The 15,369-nt window shown below is 41.4% G+C and overlaps 1 protein-coding gene across 1 annotated transcript; it reads left to right on the forward strand.

Moving 5' to 3' along the window:
* Positions 1-1,081: 1,081 nt before the first annotated feature.
* On the forward strand, positions 1,082-15,098 carry CD164 (CD164 molecule). Its single transcript, XM_041726367.1, has 6 exons — positions 1,082-1,372; positions 4,185-4,268; positions 5,603-5,674; positions 6,926-6,961; positions 10,641-10,697; positions 12,520-15,098. The coding sequence occupies exons 1-6, from the start codon at positions 1,192-1,194 to the stop codon at positions 12,684-12,686; spliced, it is 597 nt and encodes a 198-aa protein (XP_041582301.1). The 5' UTR covers positions 1,082-1,191; the 3' UTR covers positions 12,687-15,098.
* The last annotated feature ends 271 nt before the right edge of the window (positions 15,099-15,369 follow it).

Genomic DNA, 15,369 nt, shown 5'->3' on the forward strand with positions numbered 1-15,369 from the left:
TAAAACTTCAAGTTGAGACCAAAAAAAAAAAAAAAGTTGATAGTCAACTTTTTTCGGTGTCTTCATAGCGAAGCAGATCTCAGAAAAGCAATTAATGACCGTGTGTTGTTTTATTTGGGTAAATGTACGTAATTAAACTTGAAAGCGAATAACGGGGTGGGGTGGGGGAAAACGGCGTTAAGAACAGCTTTTATAAAAAAATAAAAATAAAAAAACAGCTTTTATACTCCCAATTTTGAGTCGCGGGTACAGGCAGGGCCGGGCGTCAGGGGGCGCTCACCTTTCCCAAAAGCCCGAGCCGGGACGGAGCTTGAAACGGGCCGGCTGGAAAGCCGGTCGCGAGGTGAGGCCCCCGGGCTTCGGGCCCGCCGCTCTGTTCCCGCGCGCCGGTGTCCTCCCCGGTGAGGCAGGGGCGGGAGCGCACCGACGATCCCCCCCCCCCCGCTCGTCTCTGCCGGCGGTGGCGGCGCGGACCTCGGGGAAGGCCGGTGGGCCAGGCGCGGCAGGCGGACTCGGCCCCGCGCGCAGCGGGACACCGGCTGCCGGGCGCTCGCGGCGTGCGCGACGCAACCACGCGGTTTCGTTTCCCGGGGCCCCGCACCGCGTAACTCGCAGAAAGACCGATTTTCCGGGGAGCGGAGCGCGGGTCCTGCGGCGAGGCGGGCACAGCACCCACGTCAGGCCCCGCCGGGCCTACACACCCCTCACGGACACCGCCGCCGCGCGGCCTCGGGCCCCGGAGCGCCACCCGCGGAGTCACGTGGCCCGCGCGCCGCCAGCCGCGCCGTCGCGCCCCGGCCGCCGCGCGCCACCTCAGGCGGGCTGTTCCATCCGAGCCGAGGGGGAGCCGTCCCGCGCCGGAAGCAGCACAGCCCAGCTGCGTCTTGGGGGGCTCTCCGGGGGCAGCGGGGTCGTTCCCTGCGTCTGCGGAGCTGCTTCGCCGCGGCCCGGCCGCTGTGGGATGAGCGGAGCCTCCCGGGTCTCCTCCCGGTGCCCCCGTCCCCCCCCGCGGCCGAGCCGTTGGTAGCGCCCGCCCCCGCCTCGCCCCCGCACGCCGTGGCCGGGGGCCCTCACGTGACCCCGGCGCGCTCTCGCGGGGGGCCGGACTCTCCGAGGCGGTGCCGCAGGGGACAGGACGCGCGGAGCGGAGCGCGCCGCCGCAGTCGCCGGAACGCCGGAGCGCAGGCCGCGATGTCGGGGCTCTCCCGCCAGCTGTGCTGGGCCGCCGCCTGCCTGGCCGCGCTCTGTGCGCTGACCGCGGCTCTGGACTTGGAGTTGGACCCGAACGTGACCACCGCCACGACTCCGCCGACCAGCGACACAGCCACGACGCGGGTGACGACCGCCGCGCCGGCCACCACTCCGGCACCAGGTGGGCGCCGGCCCAGCGGGCTTCCGGGACTCGCCCGCCCGCCGCCTGCCGCGTCCGCGGTGCGCGCGGGGCCGGGCCGGGCGGCGCTCCAGCAACATGGCGGCCCGTCCGGGAGCAGCCGGGCCGGGCCGGGGGGGCGGGGGCGGGGGAGCGCCCCGGGGGCAGCGGCGGCCGTCGGGCTCCCTGCCGCCGCGAGGTGCCCCACGCCGGGGCGCTTTGCAAAAGTGCCTCGTAATCCCCAGTGTCACGTCAGCTCCAGAACGGGGGACGTGGCCGCCTCCCGCGGCGGCGGCCGTGAGGTGGACGGTGGGGCGAGGCGAGGCGACGCGCCTCCAGACCTGCGCACCCGGGGCCGCTGCTCCGAGAGCCGACGACCCCGGGCACTGGCGACCGCCGCAAGGACCGGAGGCGTCGGTGCTCGTGGCCGGTGTCTCGGATCTGACCGTTTGGGCTTCGCGGATCAGTGTGGGATCCAGCTGAGGTTTGGGCGTTTGGTCAAATTAAAAGTTTACGCTTCTCCCTGTGCGCAGAGGAAGAAAAGCCGCCCCTCCGTGCGCCCGAAGCTTCGTACGTTCCCCCTCTTGGTGTTTTAGGCCGAGCTGGAAGATAGGTGGTGACATCTAGGAGGAAGATGGAGATGGACTGACTGCCCGGAGCGTAGGTTTAGTTGGCTGTGAAGCTGGGGTTGGAACCCAGGTCTGCCGATTTTCTTTCTTTTTCATTTCTTTCTTTCTTTTCTTTCTTTCTTTTTCCTTCCTCTCTTTCCTTCCTCTCTTTCTTTCCTCTTTCCTTCCTTTCTTGGTTAAACCCTGTAATCGATTGCGGGTACTGTGCTTGAGTCGTAACGCTGAAATCTCGAAGCAGAAATTGGCAATTCCGTGACAACACAAAAGAGAGCGATTTGAGGTGAAAAGGAGCCCTAGGTATTTAAAACCCTGCAATCTAGTGTGATGGGTTATTCTAGTTAATATTGGGTAAGGAATAAGCGGCATCCTGACCGAAGAATTGCTGAAGTGGCAGATTTTTTTACCTTGGCTTCCTCCCCCCCCCCCCCCCCCCCCCGCCCCGTGATCCTACTATTTTGAAGCTTCTTCTCTTGGTCTTTGTGTTTTATGAAAGTTTGGTATATGATTAATAATGAGATGTAGCGCAATTCAAAAATTGTTAAACGAGGGAAGTAAATTGCAATACAATCCTGGACATTTCTGACTGCGCTGTTTCTAAGATGATAGGGCACAGCATGTTTTGTCTCCGGCTTTACTTGGCAGTTTCTTCGCAGAATTGTAGTTTTGGAGTGTGTGTTTTTCCAAAGAGAAGCTTGGAGATACCCAAGTTAATTGCCTTTGTGTAACTGAAAGTCCTACAAAGGAGATGATTTGTTTTCTCTAAGTAGCAGTTGGATAAGCCGCAGTCTAAAATGAAAGGTAGCAAGTTTTGTTCATTGACTGTGGTATTCAAACGTTAGTCATCAGGCACAAAAGATTTTGGACAACTAGCATTTTTTTTTTCCCAGTACACAAACCTCTGCAGAACTTATTTTCTACTTTGTGAATCCCTTACTTAAGGGTATTCTATACATTCCAGTTCCTGAAAAATACTAGTGATAAAATATTGAAATGCGTTGCCTCTGTGCAGAACTGTTGTTTTTTTTTTTTTAAAGCACAGGGAAAGTAAATGTGAATGTTTCTTTGGAGTCCTCTAGCTTCCAGGAAAATGGGTAGAGCCTTAGTCTAGACTTTTTGAGTTATTTGGCCTATATTATTGACAAAGACTCTGCTAATTCGTTAAACTGTACGTCCGTGAATGTAGCCCCTTCTAGGTGTTACTGTCTCTTATCCTCCAGTCATGGAGGACCCTGGAAATAGCGGATCATTTATGAATTACAAATCTGGGGTTTTCGGAATGAACATCATCGGGGTTTGGGTTCAACCTGTAACCCAAATTTTTATTACTTTATTAAATTCCAGCGTCTTAGCTGATGTTTTGGACCAGTGATTTCGTGTGTGTGTGTGTGTGTGTGTGTGTGGTGTTGGCCTTACATAACACTGCCTTTTTTCCAATTTTTTATTTTTTAAGGATGCTTTAAAATGGCTCAAGAAACCCTGAGTGTCTGTGAAATAGTTGTCCTGTAGCAAAGGGTTGTTTAGATAGGTAATGGGCATTCCTGCTAGCTTGTGGGATTTTTTTTCTTCCCTTTCTCTTGGTGTTTACTTCAGTTCCATAAGTCATTTATAATGATTGGAATTTCTTATTAAACCAGTTTATGTACTGTTTTTATGTGTGTGATTAAAAACATGTAGATGGCCTACCCTAACAAATTTTTAAGTGTATATACACTATTAACCATAAGCACAGTGTTCTACAGATCTCCAGAACTTTTCCTCCTACTGGAAACTGTCCCCTGCTTGAGGAGCAGATCTCCATTCCTCCTGCCCCCAGCCCTGGCAGCCATCATTCTGCTTTTCTGCTTCTGAATTTGACTATTTTAGATACTTAATATTGGTGAAATGATGCAATATTTGTCCTTTTTTGAACGTCTAATTGAGCACAATGTCCTTACGGCTCATCCATATGGCAGGATTAGCATATGGCAGGATTTTCTTCTTTTATAGTTGAATAATATTCTATTGCAAAATGTATAACTTTTTTTTTTTAAACCATTCATCTGTTGATGGGCTATAACGTCTTACCATTTCTCTGAATTAGTAAGTCTGGTAACGTACTTAATGCTCACTTTTGTTTAAAAAAGGTAAGTTGTACAAGCTTAAAGTGACGTCTCAACTGATTGGTTTTATATGTCCCTCCCCACCAGATATCTGTGACAACCGCAACAGCTGTGTTTCTTGTGTGAACACTAGCATTGATGCCACTGCCTGCTCTTGGATAGAATGTAAAGGTAAGAAGCTTTGGGATTGCTTTAATTTTAAGAATGCAAACTGTTAGAACATTTTACGATATCGTACGGGGTATTTCTGAATAACTTGAAAATTAGTAGAAAATTAGGAATATTGTGCACTACTTATTTTGCAAATCAGATACTTTTCCCTTGAAGTGCTTATTGCTTTGAACATTCCCCCTAAAATATCCAGTCTCCCATTCTGTCCCCACCCCTTTAATTCCTTAAACTTGATAATTGAGGTTCAGTAGCTTTTAAAGGAAGAGAGATTTTAAAGCCTTTGAAGATTAAATGGACAAGTACGCTGAAATCAGCTGTGGGAGAAAGTTGTGAGATTTTCCCCTGAAAACAGTTTCCCAGAAAAAGGAGGCATTTATCTGCTGCAGGTGTCCTGCTAGAGGAACTAGCAGAGACCTTAACAAATTTGTTGGATACTTAAATATGGGAGAAGAATGAGATGGGAAGAGAGGTGGTAGTTTTGTTCACTTTTAAAATTAGCCTGATTTGAGGGGTAAAGAGCTAGTTGGAGATACTTTGAAATGACAGTAAGGTTTTTGGTAGAACCATGGGATTACAGCATATTCTGTCTTCATGTAAGGTAGTTGCATTTTTTTTTCTTATCAGGAGAACAATTTATCTTCTTCATTAAATCTAGGATTTCTAGGCATTGTATCACTACATAATAAAGTTTAAAAACTGATTTTAAAATTAAAGTATTAGCTTAATTTGGGGTTAATTTTTTGTTGTGTCACTTTTTTTTTTTAAGTCATAAAATGGAATTTAGGAGTGTGCCCCTCTCTCCCTTTGTGTATGGATAGCAGAGCTGTCATGTCTTGGGCCTTCAGTGCCCTGCTGTAGGATATGTTGGGGAAGGGTCTCCCTTACTCTTGCTAGAAGTTTAATTGTCAGTTTTAGAAAGTGTAGAAGACCAAGCAGAGATCTGGAACAGAGGTCATCCTGCTGCTATTGGGGTACCTCCCATGGTTGCTAAGCCTTTATTAGATCCTGACCACTTTCCCTATTGATTCATCCCTCTTGTGGGTTCCAGCAGCCTTCCCTATTCAGTGGTCCTGGCACAATTCTGTGTTTCTGATTTATCTGTTAAATATATTCATGTGGAGTATAGAAGAATATTTGGAAGGATCCTGTGTAATATTTCTTAATCATGGAGAGAAGGAGAATAACAGTATTTTTTTGGTCTGTGGACTTCTAAAGTGTTTATGCCTGAGTTTGATTTTTGGAAGCAATTCTGGAGCTTAGTAACAAAGTCAAAGATAATATAAACAAGTGATTGCTGTTCTTTGTCTCCCTCCCTCTTTCTTCCCCAACAACAGAGAAAAGCTACTGTTCACATAATACAACAGTTAGTGATTGCCAGGTGGTGAATAGCACACAGTTCTGTTCTGGTAAGTATTCACATTGGCTGCTGTGGGGAGTGGCCAAGAGGCGAGGAAGATCTTTGCCTCGGGAAGCCTTATTTCAGTATTTGGTTGGCCATTTCCGTAATTCTAACCTTTTAGAAATTTGATTATAAATGGCATATTCATATGATCTAGAAGGACAATATTTTGAAACTTAGTTTAGTGATTTGACTGTACTGTGGAATGCTGTAGATATAGATACCTCCTTTTTATTTTTTTATTTTTATATAACTCTTCTGGAAATTCACTATAGTTTAGAGCCTCTCTTTATTTGCATTTTACAGGACTGGACTCTTGTTCTAGCACTTTTCCTGGTTATAGTGCTGGTGATTGTCACAGTCTCTAGCATAGTTTGTTTTATGGTAAAATCTCTTCTGTATTCATCTGCTTTCTCATTTTTGTACTTTATTATTTTTTTTATAAAGTTTTATTTGAGAGAGAGCAAGCATGAGAGGGAATGAGATCACAGGCAGGGGAGAGAGAGAGAATGAGAAGCAGACTCCCTGCTGAGCAGGGAGCCTGATGCAGGGCTTGATCCCAGGACCCTGGCTGGCTGGGATCATGACCTGAGCAGAAGGCAGACCTGACTGAGCCACCTAGCTGCCCCAGGAACAAACGATTTTAGTATCTGTTATTAATGTGTGTCAGAAAACAGTGATAATTGTATCAAACCTGTGGTTTCATAAAAATATTGCAAAATTACAAAAATATCACAAGGTTAAAGCATTTTAAAAGATACTAATTTAGAGAAAAATTGGGTAAGTAATTCTACTTAATTTGATTGATGTATCAGAATTAGTTTGGACTATGTAGCAGCAATACAACCGTTAGGGACCCAAGCTGTTTACTGTCAAAATATCTTTGACCTTGCTCTCTAAGGTGAGTGCTCCATAGCTGGAGCCAACATATTGATTTTCCTGCCAACAGGAAGAGGAAAGAGGCCCATATCTACCTACAGATGCTTTCTAGCAGTTACACTGGGCTGCCTACCTTGGGGAGGCTAAGGAATGTCTGTCTTTCCCCAGGGGAGGAAAGTGTCAACTATAGTTTGGTGCTTCTATTTCTAAAGAAGGGGAGATCAATATTTGGTAGAACAACTGTCCGTCTCCTCCACAAGGTTATACTTAAATGCAAAAATTGTAAAAGTGGTACTCAAATGTCTGCAATTTGAAAAATAGTGTAATAGATTGTAATATTTTAGATTGCTTTGACTTAATGCCTGTTTGTTTTAAATAGCACCGGAGCCCACTCTGATGCCAACCAATTCTACAGGTAATACAAGATAATTCCCCCTCTTTTAGGATTTGTAAGGTCTCTTGATGGACTTTTTAGTACTTAAATACCTAAAAGTTATTACTATAATTTTAAAAATTAGTAGATGTGTTTAGTTTTGGATCATAACGATTACGTTAATATGAACTGTTTGTGCCAGTGACCTGTAACTCCAGTGTTTGACATTCATTGAGTATGGGAGGATTTATCATATCTTTGGTTTGAGTTTGAATCCATAAACTGCTTTTTGTGGGTTTTGTGAAAATCTTGGGAAATACAGAAGCCTAAAAGAAATGAAAATTCCTTATGATTCCCATCATCCAGAGGTATACCAAAATGTTTTCAGTCATAAAGTTCTCCCAGTCTTGTGTATCTCTCAATAGATAAACTTACTATGAAATTGGAGAATATGTCCATGCATATTTGATTTGTTTTCTCTCTTACATTATTGTATAGACTTTACTCATCCTGCACTTGGTTGGATAGTTATGTTAGGTCATCTTTCTCCATGCAGCAGATGTCTTCAGGGAAATATTTGCTGTTATCCCTGATAGTGATTGATTCAAACAGCATTCCTAGGTCAGAAGATAGGATTATTTTAGGACTAAATATTGATTGCTTTCTAGAAAGATATGTTTTTCATTCCCATCAACAACTAGAAAGTTTTTCACTATACTTTCAAAGGATTAGATAATTTCTCCTTTTAAAAATCTTTACAAAAGTGATAGGAATAAATCATGAAAAAAAAAATCTACTCCAGGACAAGTACTAGGCTGGATGATAGATACTGGAGACCGAAGACATTTTGTCTATCATTGGATAGATAGAAAGAGGTAAGCACACTTTGCTGAGACATTTGTAGGAAGGCCTATATATGGAGTAACATGGCAAATGTGGTGACAGTTTCCTGGAGATGTTGATTGAATCTGAAATGATTCTGGTAAATCATGAGGACAGCTTCCCAAGTGGAGCAAGGTGGTCAGTACATGTGAAGGTGATGTGAAGGAGTATAATTAGGTCAGGGAATTGCATTTGGAGTACGTGGTGAGGAAATGTTGAGCTGTGGACACTCAGCAGGATAAGAGTCAGATTGGGAAGACAGATTGGAACAGGAGACAAGAGCGAACACAGGGAGATTAGAATAGATAACCTGTGCAGGGCATTCTGGAGAATTCATAGGGGAAGAGTTGCAGATGCATGCAAATAGGAGGGGTAGGGCTTGAGGGAGGTGACGGCAGAGCTCTTAGCTGACAGTACAGGTAAGCTGATCAGTGTGGGCAAGAGTGTAGTGTCCACTGTAGCAGCTTGTAGGGAGAATAGGGCCTGAGGCCCAAACTCCAGGGCACTGTAATGTCTAAGGGTTGGAAGAGGGCCAGAGACGAAACCGAACCGAGTAGGGATGGGCAGAGAGATGGGTCCAAGAATGTGTGTGTGTGTGTGTGTGTGTGTGTGTGTGTGTGTGTATTTTAGGTTTTTTGTTTGTTTGTTTGTTTGTTTTTTTTGAGGAAGAAGTCAATCTATTACAAGGACCAGAACTCCTTTTGAAAGACTTGAGCAGTGGTGAACTGGCTCATACCAGGTTTTGGTAGCCATTTGTGCATCGCTCTTCTAGCTACACTACACACTCAGTGATATTGTGCTGGTAGCTTCAATTACTATGGAAATATTCATTCGATAGGAATCTGCAAATGCTTCAGAACTTTTGGAGAGTACATATAAGTCACTGACTAGAAGACGTTAAAGATTGATGAAAGCAGAGATATGAGAGAAAAATTAATCAATTTCCAGAAGGTGAGATGTGAACCAAAAGGGGGAAACAATGTCTTAAACCATTATGGATTCACTTTTAATTTCTTCTCCGTGAATCTTGTAGTTTTCATGCTTGCTCCACACTGGGTTCTCCAGCGAAGTACCGTGGAGTCTCCCCTGTTTTCTCTCTCTGGTTCTGTAAAGTGGAAGGAAGTCAGGGCTTGCTTATAGAAAATGCATGTTGAGTGGCAATTAGTGGTTGAAAAACAAACCTTTATATGGTCTCTTTCCATGGCTACTGCTGAAAGAGAGCAAATGAGTTAAGGGATTATTAGATGATGTAAGGAGAATCTAATAATCCTTTTATTAAAAGGTGTTCAGTGGGGTTAATTATTATTGTCTTCTGTTAGTACTTATAAATATTACAAATAAAAATATTTGTAAATAATCTCTAAGAATGACTAGATTATGTCAGAAATATAGTGGGAAATGTTCATAGTATATTAAGTGGAAGACAAACCATTAAGTTCCAGTACTTTTTAAATCTTTTTGTTGTATAAATTCCTAGAGAAGTGGCCAGCAGGAAGTAACATGTTACTGAGTGGTGGGATTACATAATTTACTATATTTATAAAATTCTCCATCACCAAGAGCTTCTGTAAGTGCTGAATTATTTTTTAATGAAAGGAACATAGGTCAGTGGAGGTTTATTCCCTAGGTATTGGGTAATTTTGAAAATTTTATCAAAGTATTTGGTCAAAAGTAAAAGTGTGTAAATGTGTTCCCTGTTTACAAAAAAAATTAGTTTGTGGCATGTTTGGAGGATTGGTAGTAAGAATCAAATGGCAAATTAGCAAACTTTTTTCCCTACCATTGTTAGATAAAGTTTAGTAATAGCGTTTTCAGATTGAAAAGAATATGTTTAGTTTATAAAGTGTTATTTTTTGCAGTTACACAGAATGTATAGCAACAAAACTTTTAAGGGATTAAAAGTCTGAAAATAACCATATCCTTTAATCTAGGAATTCTGTATAAGAATCAGCCCTATCAGAGATGAAATCAGATATTTCCCTGCTAGGTGTTTATAGTATGGAGAAATGAGAGATGACCTAATTGTCCATCCAAGAGTAAGTAGGTAAAATGTGTACAGCAGTGCTCATGAGAGGAAAGGATACAAACATGTATGAGAATATCCTAGCAGAGTCGTTCTCATTTATTAGAATCTGTTAGTGGTATCTGTACTGAGAGAAGTCTGTTAATAATAGAGTGCTCTGGTTCCTAAATTTGTTTACATTCAAATTAATTCTTCTTACGAGAGTTCATTTTCTCTACAGGCATCATCAGGTAATTTAAATTGGGGGAATCTGTGGCCCGAGGGGATCTGTTCTTAAAATAAAATTTTATTGGAACAGAACCATGCCTGTTGATTTGCATGTTGTCCTTGGCTGCTTTACACTATGCAGCGCACAAAGCTTAAATTACACACTGTCTGCCCCTTTAAGAAAAGTTTGCCAGCCCCTTGAAATGAGGAAGCCACGCCAAACTTGATACCTACCTGGGAAATACTGAGCCACACTTATTTCTTACCATGACCTTTTAAGTTAATAGTTTTTGTCATAGAAGCATTAAAAAAATGATAGTTCCCCTCACCTAAACACTAATTCTTCTCCTGTTTGTTCTTTTACAAACTTTATCCAGATGTTAACATAGATAAAATTTCATGATTGCTTAATGTTTTCAAAAGCTTAATTTAAAGGCTAGTATTCTGGCTGTGGAGATAGGTTGGTGAACCATTACCTGAAATGTGGCCTTTATTCTCTAAAAGATGGAAAACACGTTGAAGTTGGTAGCCTTATTTTAAAAAGACTAATTGCTAGATACTGGGAAGTATGGAAATTCAAGTTTTTAATAAGTTTTGTTTACATTCCAGCTAAAACCACAACTCAGCCTTCCTCTTCTACAGCTACCACCACAGCTACTACATCAGGTATTTGAGGATTTTTTTAAAAACTAATAGTAAGGTAGGAGTTGTATATACAGCATTGCCTTTTACTGTTTTTGCCAACAGTTTTATTCATAATGGTTGTGAACTAAAACTCATCTCTTCAATTTGGAGGACTGAGATAGGAGGCTGTTAAAGCAGTAAGGGTACATTTTCTGTGAGTCCTTTTCTCATTTTTTAATGTGTAGCCAGCCACATTGGCGTGATACATTAGAGTTCAGAGAGAGTGTTCTCCCAAAACTTTTTTGGTACAATTTGTAGGTGAGATCTGTCTTATAAATTACAAATTAAATACTGATTACTATTAGGAATTAGTTGTGTGTTGTGTTAGATGGTGGCAGTTGGAGTGAAGATAATACAGCCATCCTTTTCACTGAGAGGTCTAAAAAGCCAAGATCAGTGCCAAATGTGCACCTCTGCAATATTTCTCACCATTTCTTTACATGCCTTTTTAATTTTTTTTTTAAGATTTTATTTATTTATTCATGATAGAGGCAGAAGCAGGCTCCATGCAGGGAGCCCAATGCGGGACTCGATCTCGGGACTCCAGGATCAGGCCCTGGGCCAAAGGCAGGTGCTGAACCACTGAGCCACCCAGGGATCCCCTTTACATCCCTTTCTAACTTTTTTTTTTTTTTTTAAAGATTTTATTCATTTATTTATTCATGAAAGAGAGAGAGAGAGAGAGAGAGAGGTAGAGACACAGGCAGCGGGAGAAGCAGGCTCCATGCAGGGAGCCTGACGTGGTACTTGATCCCAGGTCTCCAGGGCTAAAGGCGGCACTAAACAGCTGAGCCACGTGGGCTGCCCCCCTTTCTAACTTTTAAAAGTGTGAGAGGTAACAGTTTACTAATTAATGATTTGATGTGTTGTAAACTAGCTCATATTTAGGTGATGCCACAGGACATTGCAGATACACAGATTATGAATCCTTCCCCCCATCCCTATTTAAAATACATTTATCCCCCGCCCCATTTGTTTGGCTTATTCTTGTGCTACGTTTCTTGGTTTCAGGGAAACTATTTTGTCTTCACAGGAAGAAATACAGAACAGTTGTAATTAATTTTAAAGCTGGCCAGCTTATTATACAGCCACCAGAACCAGTGTTTGATACTGTATTTAAAAAAAAAAAATCACTTAAAATAAATTGCTTTTTATTAAAATGAACGGTGGTCTACTTGAAACCTTTTACACCCTAAAAGTAAAAAAAATTTGTTCTGTTTCCTCTTGCAACATTTTACTTCCTGAAAAGAGCATTCAACCTTTTGTGGGTTTTTTCCCATAGTGTTTGGTAATGCTTATAAAATTTACATAGTAAGATTTACGATACCTTTAACAACAAGTTCTTTTGTTTGTTGAAACTATAAGTTGCAGATACTGAAGATATATTTTTGTAGTTTGAAAAATTGCAACCAAATTTTTGCTCACCATGTATATTTAGTAAAATTTAAAAGTTGTATGATTTTTCAACACAAATATAAATATTTACTGTAACAACAATATGTTATCTGAAGAAATTGCAAATTTTTAAAGTGCTTTGTAACTTTTCAGGCCATAGTTTACCAAGAGAATCTATTTCTGTCAGTTTCGTGTTTGAATTTGTATGGCAGGTTTGACCACCTGATACCACTGGATGGAATAAATAGGATAAATTCTAGTTGTAAAGATCTGACTCCAAGAGCAAATACTTTATAAAATTTAACTCATGGGAAAGTCAAAGTAGAGGTTTAGGGTGGGTCTTGAAATTATGGATAGAGGATTATGGGACTTATTAAGTATTGTTATTTTTTCTTCCTAATTTAAACAGGTACAACTAATACTACTTTAAGTCCAACTTCACAACCTGGGCGGAAGTCTACATTCGATGCAGCCAGTTTCATTGGAGGAATTGTCCTCGTCTTGGGTGTGCAGGCTGTAATCTTCTTTCTCTATAAATTCTGCAAATCGAAAGAACGAAACTACCACACTCTGTAAACAGACCCATTAAATTAACAAGGACTGGTGTGTGACTCACTGAAACCAAAATATTATCTTTCAAGATGTCCCACATGGAAGACGCTATTCCAGGATCTTTACATTTTCAAAGGATGCATATAGGATACTTTGGAGCATCGTCCTTGAGGAAAAATCACTTAAGTCATTTTGCTCAACAGGAATATTTAAAATATTCTGCATGAATCCTTGTGGCTGTCTTCTTTTTTATTTTAAATGGCTGCTGCTGTGGGATTATGTTCTCTCTTCTTGACATACCAAATGTAACTCTGTAAGTGATGGAAAACATTGTCCTACGCAGACAACCTCATGACTCTTTTGGCAGTTTAAATTTAGTCCTTTTAAAGCCTGAAAGCTGCATTACTTTCATCCTATCTCAGGATGTAGTTTAGTGACCAGAATTGAGAAGAATGTGCCAAATGAGCATCAATCGGGTGGATTTTGGCTGTCCTTTCAAAAGTGGAATAAATCTATACATTTAGTATCCTTAGAGTAAACTGTATCCTTAGAGTAAAATTTTGTGCTTGATAACAGTTATTTTTTCTACATTAGAAATAAGATGCCACACAGGGAATTACATTCCAGAGTTAAACGAGTGGAAAGGATACAGACCATTAAAGAATAGCAGGTTATCGTTCATACTTGTAAAGCACCTTAAATCACAGAAAATAAAGAACAGTGCCTTAAAAAGACAGAAAGGTAGACTGTGACCTCAGATGTTTGTGATTTATTCTTTCACAGGAGGAAAGGTGAAGGTTGGTTTGATGATGTAACTGTTGACGAGCTGTAGTAGACCTGCTTTTAGGTACCGTACTGTTAGTATTTAATTGAAATTTTACTATTTTATTTCAGACCTAAGCAAGTTAAGCTAAAGGATGTTCTACAAAGTTGAAAGCCTTCATATAGTGAACTTCCCAGCATTTTTCTTAGGCTGTTAAAAAGTATAAAAATAAAGTTGACTGATTTCTATTTTCCTTGGTACTTTAGGCAGTATCCTAACACTGTTGTACCTTGAGAGAATTTTCACCAAGCTTCCTTGAAAAGTAACTTTTTTTGAGGCAAGAAGGAAATAAGTTGTTTTAGGGTCATTTATTAATTCTTTAATGAGACAATCATTTTAAGTTTTGAGACCAGAAATGTGACCAGTATAATTTCAGAAAATCTAAGGAATGTTAGTTGATTTGGATCACTGTAGATTTTTAACAATGATTGCCCTGGATTGACAGATTGTGCTTTCTCTTTTTTTTTTTTTTCTCTTTCTCTCCCATCCTTTCTTATTAGTTTCAGTTCCTATAGTATAATAAGCATGCATACTTTAGGTTTTTTTAGTTTTCTTAGGAAGCACTAGTTTTTTCAGTTTTAGAGGATGCTGCTCCCCTGCTTTTGACATATTGGATTAGTTCAGAGGTTTACATTAGTTTTAAAAAAGCTTTGCTTTTCTAGGTCATTAAAGGTTTTTTTTTTTTTTTTTCTTTTTTTTAGCTTTTTTAGCCTATAGGGGCTGAGTTTAGCACTTGGTTTTCAATATTTTGTAGTAGGAAATGACAGGTTGCTTTGGTCCATTTCATAAACCCAAATTCCTTGCATTTAGATATGATTATATTCAAGGTTCTTAAAATGAAGATTTACTGTTTCTTTGTTACTTGCTGGTACAGTTTAAGTTTGTTTCACTTGCACATTTGTACATACACCAAATGTTTTCAAGTGCCTTAATTGTTTAAAATCTCTGGCTTCAAAGGTTTTTGGGAAAAAGGTGGGTTTACCTCACATTCTTGTGTTTTCATTTGTAATATTCTGAGATTAGTTCTAGGAACCTCACAAAAATTTTTATTATGGTGCCATGGTTAGTTTTTAGTGAGTGCTGTAAGATCCAAGATTCATTTGAAAATATACAGAATTTCTTTTCTCCCAAAGTGGCAAAATTTAGCTACAGTGGTACAAATATCATTTACCTAGATGTGAATACCTTGTCACACATTAATGTCAACACATACAGCAATTTCTGTGAAAACGTAGCTGACGAAGCCTCTCGTCTTCTGTAATTTTGAATACTGCTCTGGCAACAAAACCATAATATGAAACCAGTTAGATTCTGCAAGAAGAGCTCTTACAACAGAACTCACAGCCTCCCCCCCTCACCTTCCTTTGGTATCTTGAGCCATTAATGATTTTTTTTTTAATCCAGAAGGTATATTAAGAAACCTTTTCAGATTTTTCTCAATATGTTGATGTGGATGTAGTTCTATCAAAACACCTTATTTTACCTTACAGACCTTCGTTGCACAGGCGGACACTGCTGTATTTAGAAATTTCTATTTCAGTTCATTAAAAACTGCAAAACCAATCTGTATCATGTACCAAACTGATTTAAAATAAATCTACATGTTTATTGAATCAATCTGTTCTTCTTTATTAACTGAAGTGTTTTTGCATTTTGATTATGAAATTTAATGTTAGCGAATTCACCTGGTCAGTCTGCTTGGGGATCCGTGGTCTACTGAGTTTTTATTGCTCTCCACCACCAGCAGGCCGCGACTGAGATCCGCGTTCGTCAGCGGAGAGCAGAGCCTTAGAAACGGCGCTTTCAGCTTTGCCGTCGGCAGTACATGAGCCTCTGCCTTGCGTGGCCTTCCCGGGGAAAGCTGTCCTATCGTCCTCTCCCCTC

The sequence above is a fragment of the Vulpes lagopus genome, chromosome 1, assembly GCF_018345385.1.
Source record: "Vulpes lagopus strain Blue_001 chromosome 1, ASM1834538v1, whole genome shotgun sequence".
Lineage (NCBI taxonomy): Eukaryota > Metazoa > Chordata > Mammalia > Carnivora > Canidae > Vulpes > Vulpes lagopus.

Bases quoted from the DNA above. Each gene is read 5' to 3' on its own strand.
- CD164 (XM_041726367.1), top strand. From the start codon at position 1,192: ATGTCGGGGCTCTCCCGCCAGCTGTGCTGGGCCGCCGCCTGCCTGGCC. The intron at 1,373-4,184 runs GTGGGCGCCGGC...CCTCCCCACCAG, and splicing joins GGCCACCACTCCGGCACCAG to ATATCTGTGACAACCGCAAC. The intron at 5,675-6,925 runs GTAAGTATTCAC...TGTTTTAAATAG, and splicing joins TAGCACACAGTTCTGTTCTG to CACCGGAGCCCACTCTGATG.